The sequence below is a fragment of the Rhodamnia argentea genome, chromosome 2 (genome assembly GCF_020921035.1).
Source record: "Rhodamnia argentea isolate NSW1041297 chromosome 2, ASM2092103v1, whole genome shotgun sequence".
Lineage (NCBI taxonomy): Eukaryota > Viridiplantae > Streptophyta > Magnoliopsida > Myrtales > Myrtaceae > Rhodamnia > Rhodamnia argentea.
The window spans coordinates 35,059,196-35,075,141 of NC_063151.1; the positions used below are offsets into that span (position 1 = coordinate 35,059,196).

The 15,946-nt window shown below is 39.2% G+C and overlaps 2 protein-coding genes across 2 annotated transcripts; both read left to right on the top strand.

Moving 5' to 3' along the window:
* The first annotated feature begins 496 nt into the window (after nucleotides 1-496).
* On the top strand, nucleotides 497-1,159 carry LOC125313634 (non-specific lipid-transfer protein 2-like). Its single transcript, XM_048273429.1, has one exon. The coding sequence runs from the start codon at nucleotides 528-530 to the stop codon at nucleotides 930-932; it is 405 nt and encodes a 134-aa protein (XP_048129386.1). The 5' UTR covers nucleotides 497-527; the 3' UTR covers nucleotides 933-1,159.
* Nucleotides 1,160-5,498: 4,339 nt separating this feature from the next.
* On the top strand, nucleotides 5,499-5,967 carry LOC115738858 (non-specific lipid-transfer protein 2-like). Its single transcript, XM_030671623.2, has one exon. It carries the CDS (start codon nucleotides 5,567-5,569, stop codon nucleotides 5,876-5,878), a length of 312 nt encoding a protein of 103 aa, XP_030527483.1. The 5' UTR covers nucleotides 5,499-5,566; the 3' UTR covers nucleotides 5,879-5,967.
* The last annotated feature ends 9,979 nt before the right edge of the window (nucleotides 5,968-15,946 follow it).

Below are 15,946 nucleotides of genomic sequence, written 5' to 3' on the forward strand. Positions count from 1 at the left end.
TGATTCTTCTTTGCTTTTTCCTTCAAAAAAAAAAAAAAATTAATGTCCTCTAACTAAGATTCAATTCATTCCGCATGTCGCCACGTTAGAATTAACGAGACGTAATAGAAACCCTAATTTGTTAGGACTTGCCTTGATTTTGAAAACTCATGCATAAGATTTGCATGGTAACGAAAAACAAATTCTAATGATAGGAGGACTGATCATCTTTCGTCCTCCCTCTCTTTCCCTTCATGAATATTAATTATACTACCGTGGTTCCCACGCCCGAAGCTGCCCCAGAAAACAAGGCGGTTATTAAAGAGCCTTAAAGATCAAGCACCGACAGAAATTCAACTCGAGGTCTCCAAATGGAGGGTGGTCAGTTCCTTGTACTAGAATGCCGAGCAAGCAAAACACGTTGCAAGCATGCAGCCATGCCCTTTAAGTCATTGTTTCTTGAATTTTATTATATGGTAATTCTTAGTAATTTATGAGATACTTGATTGAAGTGCCATCTCTATAAATCTCCTATCATATCACTCGCCATGGCCACACAACATAGAACCTACTCCCCCTCCCTCCCCCACACCTACCTCTCCACTCTCCTTTCACTCGTTTCCCCTATGAAGACCATGACCAAGCCATCAGCCATTCGCTCCCCATCTCCACGCTTGCTCGCGGCAGCTCTCGTGGCGACGGCGCTTGTGTTTCTCGCGCCGGATCGAGCACCAGTGGCGGAAGCCGTGACGTGCAGCCCCACGGAGCTCAGCTCGTGCATGTCCGCGATCACGTCGTCCGCGCCTCCGTCTGCTCTGTGCTGCAGCAAGCTGCGGCAGCAGAGGCCATGCCTCTGCGGGTACATCAGGAACCCGAACCTCCGGCAGTACGTCACCTCTCCCAACGCCATGCGGGTCGCTAGCACCTGTGGCGTCCCGACCCCGACGTGCTAGTTTCCCGGAACTGGGAAGCTCCCATGTCCGACGATGCCGAGGGAAGACGGAGATGAGAGCCGAGTATGGTACTAGTTTGCCTAGTGAAATCAGTAGAGAAATAAAGAGACGAGCAAGATTGCTGGAACAATCTCATGTTGCAAAGAGATGATGTTGCCATGAGCTATTTAAATAGTGGTACTCTATGAATGAATGAAGTGAAACTCTTATTTAGTAGTGTTCTACAATACGGTTTGTGCCATTGTCGCTTCGGGAAGGTTAGGTAATCGAGACAACACAAGTTGCTATCACGCCTGGGTTAACTCCAACCCGTTACATGCTTGAACTATTAGTCTTTTGGTTTCTCTTGGTTAAATACATCAATCCAATCCTAAATCGAACCGATTAACATGCTAAAACAGAGTCTATAAATAACAAAGAACCGAGACAAAGTGGGTCTCCCACAAAGAAAAAAAATGATATGCAAGTCCTCAGCGATTCTCTTAAGCTAATCATAATTAGCTCTGTTCACTGTATCATCAATGAAATGACTTCCACCAAACATCTCCTCTCTCTCCATCTCTACTCCGTTGTATTATTAGTACTTGATCAGATTCGAACAATCGATTAATTTCTCGCATCCACAAGTTCAGAAGAAGACAGCAGAAGACAAATATGAAGAACCATTGAAATATTATGGGTGTGGAAATAGCGGCTAGGGTGGAAAAAAAAGTGTTGTTTGAGAGGGACGTGGAAGGTTTTGTTTTTAGTAAAACTGAAATCAAAGTAAAAAAAATGACAAAAAAATGTGAGAAATAACCTAAAATTAATAATGGGTTCCGCCCCAAAAAAATAATATGGTCGAGAATCAATAAGATTGGAAAAAGAGCAAAGTCTAAAATTTAATATCGTTTGTTTGATTAATTATCCTACGCGCGATTTACCAAGATGGTCTACTCAAGAGAAGCTTGGATCAAGAAAAGGTCAACTTACCGTGGCTTGACACCTCTTGGTTACAAAAAGCCAGGGTTAACTAGAAATTGAAGTTGAAGTTCCGGGTAAAATCGAAAGTTTTTACATGTTGAGGGTGCAAGTGAAAATCGCATAGAGTTTCGGAGGGAATTAAGCATCGAGATTATAAACATGCTAAGAAAGTTTTCGTTGCCTTTGGAAAAAAATTATCTTTTGAATTTTTATGCTTCTTACTGTCTCGGAAAATAGAATTACCAACCTTCCATTGGCGAGATGCTTCCGTGGCCTCCCTTCCCCCACCTCTCTCTCTCTCTTTCTCTGCACCCGGCATGCCCAATTCTAAGGTCAGGGACTAATAATCATATATGATGAAAAAATGCATACTGATATCATAGATAACCCATGGAAAAAGTATAAGAAAAGTCCAAAACCTGTTACATTTATACCAATTCAATTCTAAACCTTTCAATTGGATCAATTTTAGTCATAAACCTTTTTGAGTTGGTACCAATTCAGTCTATTTTGCCAATGGCACGACTAGCTCTGACGTAGATATTATTTTTTTTATAATTTTTTTGCCACCAGCCGTACACCATGGTTGGTGATGTCAGCCGCCCCCGGTGAGGCCGACCCTCGTCTAGGCCACGGCAGCCTAGCCGAGCCTCACATGGGTGAGGGTGAGGCTCGGCGAGCCTACCCATGGCTAGGGTGAGGGAGGCCTTGCTGGCACTTGTCCTCCACTATGGGCGACCACTCGTGTCACATAGAATGGTTTACGTCCATTTTATCATTTTTCGGCCTAAATTGATCGGATCAACTAAATTGGTATTAATGTGAAAATATTTATGATTGAATTAGTCCAATTAAAAAATTTAATGCTGAATTGGTATCGGTATAATAGATTTAAGATTTCTTTTAATACTCTTTTCGGATGCCAATAGGTGGGTTATAGGCTAGGATTCATAATTTGGAAGATTGAAAGTTGACTCCAAGTCAAGAGTCGAAATGAAATTGCTGGTGGCATCTGGAGAATTTCACAAGCGTCGCCGGACCGCCTTCATCATTAGCATTCTTGAGTGGACGACTAAAGCAAGTTGACTTCTAAGTCAACAGCAAAAAATCACGGGTCATGTTCCATATTTAGCAGGGTTACTACTATAATCAAATCGATATATTTAAGATAAAATTACTCCAAATTATTATTATTTTTTAAATCTCAAACTGATATACTTATAATAAATTTATTCTAAATCATTTTTTTGACCATAAAAAAAAATCCAAACTCGATACATATGTGACAAATTTATTCTAAATTAATTATTTTGATCATAAAAAATTTCAAACTGATACTGGTACACATATGATAAATTTAACATCCACTAATTTTCGTTAAATTGGATTAATACAACGAAAAATCTCAAATTGATACACATGTGATAAATAGAGGGTAAAAATCATAAACATGCACATTCGACAATTGTCACGTGTCATCCAACTCAACAATTTTGACGATAAAATTTAACGAAAACTAACGGAGGTAAATTTGTCAAATGTATATCAGTTTAGGGGTTTTTGGTGGTCAAAAACGTAGTTTGGGTTAAATTTGTCACAAGTGTACCAGTTTGAGATTTTTCATGGTATTAACTCTCTTTATAACCCACTAACTAGAGGACTGGTCCGAGGAAATCTCCTCTAATCATGGATGGTAAAAACCTATGGCCTTTTTCATATAGGCTTAGATGAAAAGAAGTTGATTTCAAATATACATAACGTGATAAAAGATCATATAAAGCGCTAACATGCAATGGGAGAAAAGAGCTGTGGTAAGAGGAAATCGAAGTCCTAGGAATCATATTTATTTGGTATATTAAATTATATGGTAGCATTTTATTTCACTGCTAATAACTGTACACGATCATGGGGCATTGAACTTGTCTAATATGGACCTTATCAAGAGTTCTCGAAGCTAACCGTTGATTGCAAAACATGAAAAAAGGGGAGAATTGCTAAAAAAATATTATAAACCTATTGCAATAATATCGATTTAGCATTTTGGAAGTTCAATACATACTTACCTTACCAATATATATATATATATATATATATATATATATATATATATCAATTTAGTCATAATTTTTTTTTTTACCAATTCGGTGCATCCAATCAATTTTGATCGGAAATAGCTGATGTGGACGTCAGTAGTCCTACATGGCACAACCGACACCGATGTTAGCATTTTTAAATAAATAGTACGATTTTTTTTTATAATTTTATTTTTTTCTTTACTTTTGTTCTTACCTTAACTCGCCGGCCACATGCGAGTGCTGAGATGCCCGTGCCGGCTCTAGGCGAGGGCCACGATGCCCTTGCCAAATCTGGTCGGGCAAGGACACAGCGGGCAAGGGTGTTGCCGGCGTGGGTGTATCGGCCCTCGCTTGTGTCACCGGTCCTAGTGCGGGGGAAGAAAAAAGGTAAAGAAAACATAAGAAAAAAATTATAAATTAAAATCCTATTAAAATGTCGTTTAAAATGTTCGCATAAGCGCAGATCATGCCTACGTAACACAATCGGCGTTCATGTTAACGATTTCCTGTCAAAATTTGATGCATGGATTGAATTAGCACAAATGCGAAAGGTTTATTATTGAATTAGCCAAAAAGTAAGTCTAAGACCGAATTGACACAATTGTAATAGGTTTAGAAATTTTTTGGTACTTTTCTTTGAAAACATATCGATAAATGATGATGTTTTGCAAGAGAGAATCAATCTGAAAAGAATCTCAAATTCCTTAGTCTGGTGGATTGCTAAGACAACCAAGTTCTATCGTCTGACCGAGCATTGAAATTGAATGAACTAGAGTTGGTGGCTACATTCTATGAAGGAGACAAGTGTCAAAAAAGTCCTAAACATATTGCATTATGTCAATTCAGTCCTAAATCTTTTTCTGATTCCAATTAAGTCCTCGACTTTTTATTGGTGCTAATTTATTCTTAAACCTTTTTTATTGATGCTAATTCAGTCTTAAATCTTTTATATTTATACCAATTGAGTTAATCCGGTCAATTTTGACCGAAAATCGTTGATGTGAACAACGATTGTCCTACATGGCATGGCTTGCGCAAACTTGGACATTTTTTAATATTATTTTAATATTTTAAATAATTTTTTAAGCATTTTTTGGTTTTTTTCAAAATTATTTTTAACAATTATTTAAAATATCAAAAAAATATTAAAAAAATATCCACGTTAGCCCCAACCGTGCCACGTGGGATAATTGATGTCCATGCCAGTAATTTCCAATCAAAATTGGCCAAATTGACTCAATTGGCATAAATGCAAAATTTTTAGGATTAAATTGACAATATTGTAAAAGGTTTAAAGCTGAATTGGTACTAATAAAAGGTTTAGGACTTAAATGGTACCAATACAAAAAGTTTAGGACTGCATTAGAACAAAAAAAAAAGTTTAAGACTGAATTGACACTAATACAATAGGTTTAGATTCCCTTCTATGAAGGGTGGTTTGAAAATTCCATGTGATGATGATAATATTGCCATCAATTGAAATTTAACTGAGGTGCCATCTCTATAAATCTCCCGTCACTCGCCTTGGCCACACGGCATACACCATCACCACCCCACCTCTCCAGTCTCCTTTTCGCTCGCTTCCCATCGAAGACCATGGCCAAGCCATGCAATCGCTCCCCATCTCCACGCTTGGTCGTGGCAGCTCTCATGGCAGCGCTCGTCCTCCTCTCCCCAGATGGAGCCCCTGTAGCGGAAGCGGTGACGTGCAGCGCCACGCAGCTGAGCTCGTGCGTGCCTGCGATGACCTCATCCGCACCTCCTTCGGCTCTGTGCTGCAGCAAGATGCGAGAGCAGAGGCCATGCCTCTGTGAGTACATCAGGAACCCTAACCTCCGACAGTACCTCACCTCTGCCGACGGCAAAAGGGTCATGCGCGTCTGCGGCGTTCCGTACCCCACGTGCTAGTGTCCGGAACCCGGAAGCTCCCATGTTTGATGCCGCAATACAATAATATCGAAAATAAGGATGCGTGTTGTCCTAGTTACTAGTTAAATCCGTAGCTTGCTGTAATAATTATGTGAAGTTGAAGAGGTGAACTCGGATCTAGTGTTCTACGGCTTGGTGTCCCTCAATATTAGCTTTAATATGTTCTTTACTTCAGGGTCTGGTAAAGCCTTTGCTGATGTTAGAAATCTACGACAAGCTTAACGCCATTGTCGCTTTGGGAAGGTTTTGGAATGTGAGAAAAGAGAAGTTGCTATAATGCCGGGGTTAACTCTATCCCATTACATGTTTGCACTTTCGGGATTTTGATTTCTCTCTACTAAATAGTTCGACCGATCCCAAATTGATTCGACTAACATGCTAAACAAACAGACACTTTATATTAAATAATATACAACCGATCTTAGGGGCAGCGTTCTCTAGTGCAATCCAAAGTTTTTACGAGAGCACGATTTGTCGTCATGTCTGGCGCTTCCTCACTCATATGATTCGCTAGTTATATCCAATCCTTTTGGGGTTATCATACGTAAGATATATGCATTGTTACCCTGCAAGTTTGGTAGATGCGACACCAGAAAGTTCTTCCAACCTATTTTCTGTTTTTTACATATTGCTTGTCAGTAAAAACATGTTCGGTGGACCAGCATCAATTACTAAAGTAACCATTGTTTTGCGAGTCGTCTAAGTTGGGTCACTTATACGTGGATAATGCCGTCCATATGCTCTTTATACTTGGCTCATTTCGCATCCGCTCATGATTGATCTGTTGTATCTTGTTTGCTGCAAATCTACAAAACTTGTGCGAAAGACTTGGGTGCGCTCGATGCAGCTCACAAGGAAGCTCTAGAAAATTATACTAAGGGAAAGACCGGGTGGAACTTTGGAGGCTATCAATTCGGCTCGATCAGAACCATGACTATAAAAGAACCAAAAAGAGCAGCTTTATAGCTTCTTTACAGTAGAAAACCGCATGTTAATAGTAAAGGAATGAATTTTGCGCGTGAATTAAGTGCACCGGGTGTTTTTGATTATGCACGGCAACAAGTGCAAACCCAAATTAGACCATTTAATTGGATTTTGGCTTGTATTTTACATGATTCATGAGGTTAGTGACTGACAATAATATAATGCCAACGGTATTTATGGAGATAAATTTATTCTCCTCCGGTATTTAGTCGATAATATCTACCCAAATGATTTAAAATTACTAATTACCTAAATGTTATTTGAGCGAGTGAAGATTTGAATTTTCTTTTTATTTGTCAGCTTTATTACATTTTGGATCACATCATTGATCCAATAAATTTGTATTTTTTTATTGCTACTATATATTGAGAGATGTTGGTCTCACTATAACTTTGATGTCATACATCTAATTAGTTCAAATCCGTGGTTCCACGAGGAGCTTTGATCTAGAAAAGGTCAACTCACCAGTGTTTTTTTTTTTTTTTTGGATCGGTGAGACGGCCTTGATTTTTCGCGCAAACCCATCTAGCCAAGAACCAGAGGCGTCCCGCAAGACACCCGCGACAGCTCCCTCCCTGCATCTGGCGACGATTGAGCCATCACCGTTTATCCTCAGGTTCTTCGGGGTCTGCGAGTCTCCATAGCAATCCGGCGACGACTGAGCCATATCTTGTACCAAAAGCTTCGGGTTGGCTGGAAGGATGACGAAGCTTGGCAAGTTTTCTGCTTGTAGTCCTACGCTCGGAGCATATTATATGCGCTCTTGACATAGAACTCCCCCGGTTTTGTGGCCCTCCACACTAGTTTATGTTTAGATTTTTGGGGGTTGAGAGGGACTGCAAGAATCTCATCTGCTAGTTTGACTTCGAAAAGTTCTCTGATGGTCTGCTCGTCCCATTTCGCTTCATTCTTGACAAGCTATTCATCGACTCTTGTAGGGTCATTTCGATTTGTTGGTCCCCCAATGATGCCATACTTCATCCATTTATCTTCCCTAATTTTAATGTTCTCTCCTGCTCCCACTGCCCATTGAACAGAATCTGAGATTGTTTCCCTCCCAGTCAGAATAAAATGCTATGCCCAAGAAGGTCTTGTTCCTTTATCAACTTGCCCAGATGGTCTGTTTGGGAAGTAAAAGCTTTTCAATGTGCGACACCACAAGGAAGATTGGTCCCGAGCTAGGAGCCAGGCTTGTTTGCCTGGCATAGCTCTGTTAAAAGTCAACAATGTTAGATATATTATATATATTAGGATTAGAGTTTTCCCTTTAGCATAACTCTTCGTGCTTACTTTGATGCTGACTGGGCAGCGGATATTACTGATCGCAAGTCTATTACAGGATCTTATGTCTTTTTGAGTGATTCTCTGATGTCTTGGCATGTCAAGAAGCAACTTGTCGTGTCTCGCTCTTTTATTGAGTCTGAGTACAGTGCTATGACCGACACTACAATTAAGATTATTTGGCTTCGTCATCTCCTTGCTGGTCTTGGTGTTGCCTCCTCTGCTGCCTTTCCTCTTTATTGTGACAACAAGAGTGCTATTCACATTGCTACAAATCCGGTCTTTCGTGAGCATATCAAGCACATCAAAATTGATTGTCACATCACACATCATTAGATCCAAGCAAGCATCATTTCTCTTCCCTTTGTGGCAGCCTAGCTTGCCGACTTATTCACCGAATCTCTTACATCACAATGATTTGCTGCTTTTCTTTCCAAATTCTCTTTGGTTGACCCACCTTGAGTTTGAGAGGGGGTTGTTAGATATATTGTATATATTAGGACGACGGTTTTCCCTTTAGTGTATGAATTTATGTTTATATCATTCCTTATATGTATATTTATATAGGCGTTATACATAATTGCAAATGAATTATTTCATTATCTACTTCTCTAAATCTATCATTCAGGACTTTTTTTTTACACTTTTCCCCCACCTCCTCTTCTCTTCCGTCTATTGGCACTGGCAGCCCATGTATATGTATCCAGAAAACACGAGAAAAAAAAAAGAAAGGATACTGTGGGGGGGAGTGCTTGCTTCCCAGTGCTTCTATTGTTTCTTCAGTCTGGGATAGGGTTTGCTGGGGTGGCTCAGATCTGCAAGTGGATTTCAAAGGGAAAGCTACTGGGGTTTTTGGGTTGAGGGATTGCCACCCGTTCGGTAGGGATGAGCTCTTCATTGCGAGAGAGTCTCTCGCTCCTTTTAACTTATCTAGATTCGACATTTGACACCTCTTGGTTACAAAAACCGGGGTTAACTAGTAATTGAAGTTGAAGTTCGGGGTAAAATTGAAAGTTTTTCAAGTTGAGGGGTGCAAGTGAAAATCGCATAGGGTTTTTGGAGGCAATCAAGCATTAACATTATAAACGCGCTCCAAAGTTTTTGCTCCCTTTGAAGAATTATCTTTTGAATAATTAGGCTTCTTATTCTCCGGAAAAATATTAAAAAATTATAATTACCAAACTTTAATTGCAAGATGTTACTGCTCTCTCTCTCTCTCTCTCTATACACTTGGCACGCCCAATGTAAGGATATGTGTATGCTCCATTAGAGGCTGTTAATGAGTGGGTTAGGCTGGGGTCTTTATGACTTGGAAGATTAATGTAAGTCAGGGACTAATAAGGATATTTGTATGCTCCATTAGAGGCTGTTAATGAGTGGGTTAGGCTGGGGTCTTTATGACTTGGAAGATTAATGTAAGTCAGGGACTAATAAGGATATGTGTATGCTCCATTAGAGGCTGTTAATGAGTGGGTTAGGCTGGGGTCTTTATGACTTGGAAGATTGAATCGAGTTGACCTGAAGTCAAGAGTCGAGACGAAATTGCTGGCTACACTTGGAAAAAATTCGTCAGCCTTGTCGGACCGCCTTCATCATTAGCATCCTTGAGTGAACGAGGAGAGCAACTTGTCCATTTTTATAATCCACTAATGAGAAATTTGGTTGGAGGAAGCCTCCTCTAATCAAGGATGGAGAAAAGTACAACATTTTTACAGTATTAACCCTAAAAAAATTTATGCTAGAGGAAATCTGACTCCTACGAATCATAGTTGATTGGTAGAGTAAATCTTATGATAGCATTTGATTTATACCTGACATAGTGTTCAGCGAGTATAACAAGCAAATCTTGCTTTAGGGAAAAATCTCAAAGTGTAATAATCAATAATCATCCTAAAAAATCTGATAACAACACCTTTTTATAAGGTGTTAACCCTAAACCTAAATCTAATAGGATTCTAAACATCAAAATTCAAAATTACAAAACTGCCATTAATAGTCAAATAAATCCCGAAAATACTAAAAAAAAATAGGAAAATCCATTTAGACATTCCTGAATCGCCAAAATCTATCGTTAATCACAGCCAAAGGCCGTGTATATTGATCGGGACGCCGTTTCGTTTCAGCCAACCGAATTTGAGCACGATTCGATGTTGTCGACCCGATCCGCCGACTCTTGGCGTATCATCGTTTTACCTTCCGATTGGATTTTTGCCTATCCAATTAATCCAGAAACGTACTACCAATACGTTCCGCATCAATACCGTATTAACCCTAAAAAAAAACGTATTGATATGAGTTGATATTTCATGAGAGAGTCAATCCGAAAAGAATCTCGAATTCCTTAGTCCAATGAGTTTGCATCATGGGAACAACCCAATAGGTCTTCTTTTTATATGATTCAGGGGAAGTTTCATAGGTATGTGACAGACCCAATGTATATGGAATTATCTCACGTTTGCGGCTCTCCGAAAAACTTGCGATGAACCAAGCCGGAATCGGCTGGTGTGCGACTGTTGTTAGAACAATTTCCAGGTACTTGCAAAATCCTAAGACCATCAAGTTCTATATTGAAATTGAGTGAACTAAAGTGGATTGCTACATTCTGCGAAGGGTTGGTTTGAAAATTCGATGTGCTGGCGACGACTTTGCCATCGATTGAAATTTGGGGGCATTCCATTTGCTAGAGGAAAATTGGGCTTGCACCGACTGTGTGGAAAATTGGGGGCGCACTAAGCGTGGAAACTTGCGTTTTCACGTTTTCTTTCGATTTGAAATACCGTGATGATTTTTGGTTTTAAAAAAAAAAGAAATACCATGATGATTTCAAGAAAAAAAAATTACCATGATGATGAGCTCTCCCCCCCCCTCCCTTTTCACTTATAAGTCTCCCGTCTCTTTTTCCTATACTTCTTAGGGATGAGCGGTTTCAGGTTCCATTTGGAATATGAAACTTACTCGCCTATACGGGTTCCTCATTTTTTGAAACTTAGAATATACTCTGCATGCCTTGAAATCCGTAACATATTCTGTCACGGGTTTTAGGGTCGGTTTCGGGTTCCATCTATGTTTCGCATGTATTATTAGTTAAATGATTGCAGTGAATAATCAAATTTAATGACCAGCACTCGCCGCTAAAATTCATCGACCACAACTTATATTTACACACGAGAAAAATATAAAATATTAACAAAGTAAAAATCTCAATGATAAAAGTGGTTTCGAATTACACACTTATCATTAAACATCATAGAATACCGCAGGATGAAGCGGAGACATATACCGAGATAAAATATAAAAACTTGTTTCTGATTCTAGGTTCCACCTACCCGAAACTTGGGACCCATTGATCAGAATAGATCTTTTACATTTTAGAACCCGAAACCTACTCGTCAAAATAGCTTTCAGGACCTTGGCCCTCTTTTATGGAGCAGGGCATGGCAATTGAGGGATTAGGCCCGAGCACTAGTGGCTTAGGCATGGGAGATAGGCATGTTGGTTGGGATCTTAAGTACGGCCACGACATCCTAGGCAAGGCTTAGAGAGACCCAAGCCAGATTTCTATGGACCCCATAACGCCCGCCAATGACTTGAGGCGACAGCTAGGCATGTTGAGGACCCGATAACGGGGGCACTTGGGTCTTGGTGGGTCTAGATTCGATGGACATGGGCCTGGGCCTCTGTGACATTGTCGCGAGAGTCAGCTACCCAAGAATGGCTGCTGGGGACTCAGGCACGGGCGCAAGGTTTCGGGTCTAACCTTAATGGACCCAAGTTCGGGCGCACAAAAGGTGAGTAGCCGGATACGGGCACTAGGGTCACGAGCATGGCCCTCAAAGGATCCAAGAAAACCCACAAGCAAGCACCCGTGAAACGGAGCTTCAACAACTCTTCACGGCCACGGCGTTGCTTGCTATAAATATGAGCAAGCAAGACGCACATAAAAAAAAAAAAAAAAAGAAACCTCGGATTATTTTTACCTGATATTGGTGAGCAAAACCCAAGTTGACCGAACAATTATCCAATTTATTATCAGGACAAAATAGGAAATATCCAATTTGGACTTATAAACCGGATGACCATGGCACACTTTGGATGTCGCAATGACCGGTTCATCTCTGGTCGAGTTTCGTTTACGGGCTCAAACTCGAGATATATTTTATCAATTTTCTTTGCCCTTTTGCTTCAGTGTTGTATGCTTCCATCGTGTAGCCATTTCTCGATGAAATACTATAAGTTGTAAGTGTCAGACGATGAAAGTCTCTACCTTTAGTTTGCCCACCTAGTGAAGCAAATGGACGAGCTGCAGGTTTAGGGTGGCCTCGAGCACGATGAAGTGGGCGACTGGGCCATGGACGAACAACAATGCTCACGGTGGATGTGGCACGGGCGACTACAAACAGGGGCGGCGGATGTGGATGGAGGAGGAAGAAAGAGAGAAAAAACGGTCTTTCTTTAATTATTTTTTTTTATAATTTCACATCATTGACACGTGTTAATCTATGATTGGTTTCCAGTACATAAATGCTTACCACATCGGCTTGTGACGTGGCACTGTGCAAACATGGAATACTTTCTCATTGTAGGATTGAACATCAATTTGTTATTTAATTGCTCATCAAATGGGCTCTTAATTGGACCCTATTCTAGGCCAATTGAGATGGACAATTTTAAGCTCAGCCAATCGCTCGGAGGACTTGCGTTTTCTTCTAACTTAAATTAAATCGGGCGGTCCGTCCTTAAGGGCGGCGTGCTATAGTGCATCTAAAGTTTTTACTGGAGTACAATTTGTTAAATTTTCCTTCAGCAAGTCTTGGCGATCATTTCCTTTTAAATCAAATCCCGACTGTATTTTAAAATGTCAGGTGATAGTTTATGAGTGATTAAGCCTAATCGAAACAGTCGATTGAGAGGTATCAAAGTAAAACTGTATTTAAAAATCTGACATGATAGTTTCCAAGTAATTGAGCCTAATTTAGGTAGCCAATTTCTGAGCCTAATTTAGGTAGCCAATTTCATCGCGAAAACTGTCGAATCGAGAAAACAACAAGTTAATCGGTCAATTCAGTGATAGTTTCCAAGTAATTGAGCCTAATTTAGGTAGCCAATTTCATCACGAAAACTGTCGAATCGAGAAAAAAATGTTCGACAACAAGTTAATCGGTCAATTCAGTGATAGTTTCCAAGTAATTGAGCCTAATTTAGGTAGCCAATTTCATCGCGAAAATTGTCGAATCGAGAAAAAATGTTCGACAACAAGTTAATCGGTCAATTCAATAAGAAATGGTAACAAGCGCTCGATTTGCTTGGTATTGTCCAACCGAATTCAATTCCATTTTGTTTATTTATTCAATATAAATGAGTGAATTCTCAAATTCAACCAAACTATTTCCAAAACATCAAGTAGGTGAATAAAAATCTCCAGCTTGAGAAAGTCCTTAATTTGATTGGTCTATCATTAATAACTTAATGAGAGGCCGAGTATCCCTTAAGCCTTGGGCCTTCCTGGCTATTGTTGAAGATCATGGGACAAGAAAAAAAAAAAAAAAAGTCGTGAGCTTAGCAAGATTTTCGAGATGATAGAATTCGAAATACATGACATATTGTCCAAAAAGTTTCGACCTATTGCATTTTTGTCATTTCAGTACTAAGCAATTTAATTTTACTAATTGAGCCCATTCGATCAATTTTGATCCGAAATTACAGACGTGAATGCCGGTTGTCCTAAGTGGCACGGTTGATACCGACATAATCAATATTTAATAATATTTAAATATTTTTATTTATTCTTTTTTTTCCTTTTCTTAAAGTGGCCGGCAAAAGGCCTCCGAACCCTCGCCGGCCATAGTTTGAAAAGAAAAAACGACGAAGAAAAGAAAGGAGAAGAGAAAAAGGAAAAGGAAAAAAAATAAAAAATAAATATATGTCAAAATGTTAATGTATTATCAAAAATTGTTCGGGTCAATGCCGAACGTGCCGGGCAGCTATAATGTCATCTTTTGTTATAGGATTTAATCCATGTGCTTTTCTAGATAATGCTAGGTGCATTAAGACCGGTCTGTTAAATTGATTTGCTAATTCACGTGGCAGAACTTATCCAATTTGGTAGAGCAGTTTTAGCGTTTTCAATATTTGACGTAGTCAACGCTCGAAATAAAATGAATTGTCCCTTCGAAAAAACCAAGAGCCAATGCGTCAATGTATTCCTCTTTAAATCACTTGCAAAAGTGATTGATTGCTAACGGGACTGGAATGGGAATGGCCATCGTAAGAACACGTGTTGTTCACGGGTCTTCGTGCATCTCCCACGTGCGATGTTTCGCCAGATGGTTCGCTTTTCAGCGGGCACCGACTAGACCGGTTTACCTTCGGTCAATGTTCTAGCGATTTTAATTGGATTGTTTCACGAAACGGGATCAATAATTTGAAAAATATTTTTTCGAAAATGATTTGTTCGTGTCACTTAAAATAATTAGTTAATAAAAAATATTTTTATTATTCATAAAAAAATATATTTTTCCCTTATCTATTTTTATAAATGATAGAATTCAGAAAATACATATTTTTAATTATATATTTTTTGTGAAACAAATAGATTAAATTATAAGAAACTTTCCAATTTTCTCTTCCCAGGTGCAACCTTCCCAACCTACCCTGAATGACTCTCTCTCTCTCTCTCTCTCTCTCTCTCTCTCTCTCTCTCTCTCTATATATATATATATATATATATATATATATATATATATATATATACACACACACACATGTATATGGTTCGCTCCTACTCATGACCTTAAAAGTTTTATCTAAACTTTGGAACGTAAAAATTGGGAGGTATTCCCTTGAGATAGAGGGAATAAAACTATTTTCTCTCAACTTGAGAGATGGCGGTGGGGGAAGTAGACTTCACATCATTTTTAAATGCCTACCGCCATGTAGGCTAGACTCGTATATTAGCGACTCGTGCTTGAGGAGAGTTATCGAAATTTCAACTCCTGCATTATCAGCCCGTGCTTCACACAGTACTTGTAACTAGCTTGCTGGCCATGTAATTGTTCGTATATATGTATAGATATGTATGGTTCAATTGTTTCGTCAATCTTAGAATTTAGGAAGTATTTTCGGATGACCAGATGCATCCCTCATCCAAAATCCATAATTTGATATTGTAATTGTTTTTCTTTTGTTTGGTTGGGTTCTGAAGTCCCCAAACATTGGACAGTGGCATGTCTACGTATTAAAAATTGAAAGCATCTCGTGAACTTAGACCACTTTTGGCATCTCATCCGAATCTTCCTTGTGCTAAGGACCGACCTAAGTTTATCTCTACATGTCTACCACGCCTCGCACCAAGAGGAATTTGAATGAAGCCTCTCTAAATTCTTAATTGGATGCGTAATATTCATATTGTCAGACATCATATCTTCACTATACATAAATTAACCAGTACTATATTCTCATAGTATGTTTGAATAGAATTATCAAAATCGGTCATGGACAATTTTCTTAACTCATATATGATAAACCGAGTCTTTATATGAGTATGTTATATCCAAGGAACTGAGTTACAAATGGGTTTAGAATGGCAAAGCCAAAAAAAAAAAAATACGAGTGCTAAATGGATTTATCGTTTACTCAATCCCAACCCACTTTTGTGACTCTCTCTTCACTCTCTATGAAAAAATAACAGACTCCTTGAATAATTCCAAATTCATAAAAGTCTTGGTGGGCCCGCAAGACTGGCCCGACTTCACCTTTATAAAAATATTAGAATGGCTTCGTTTT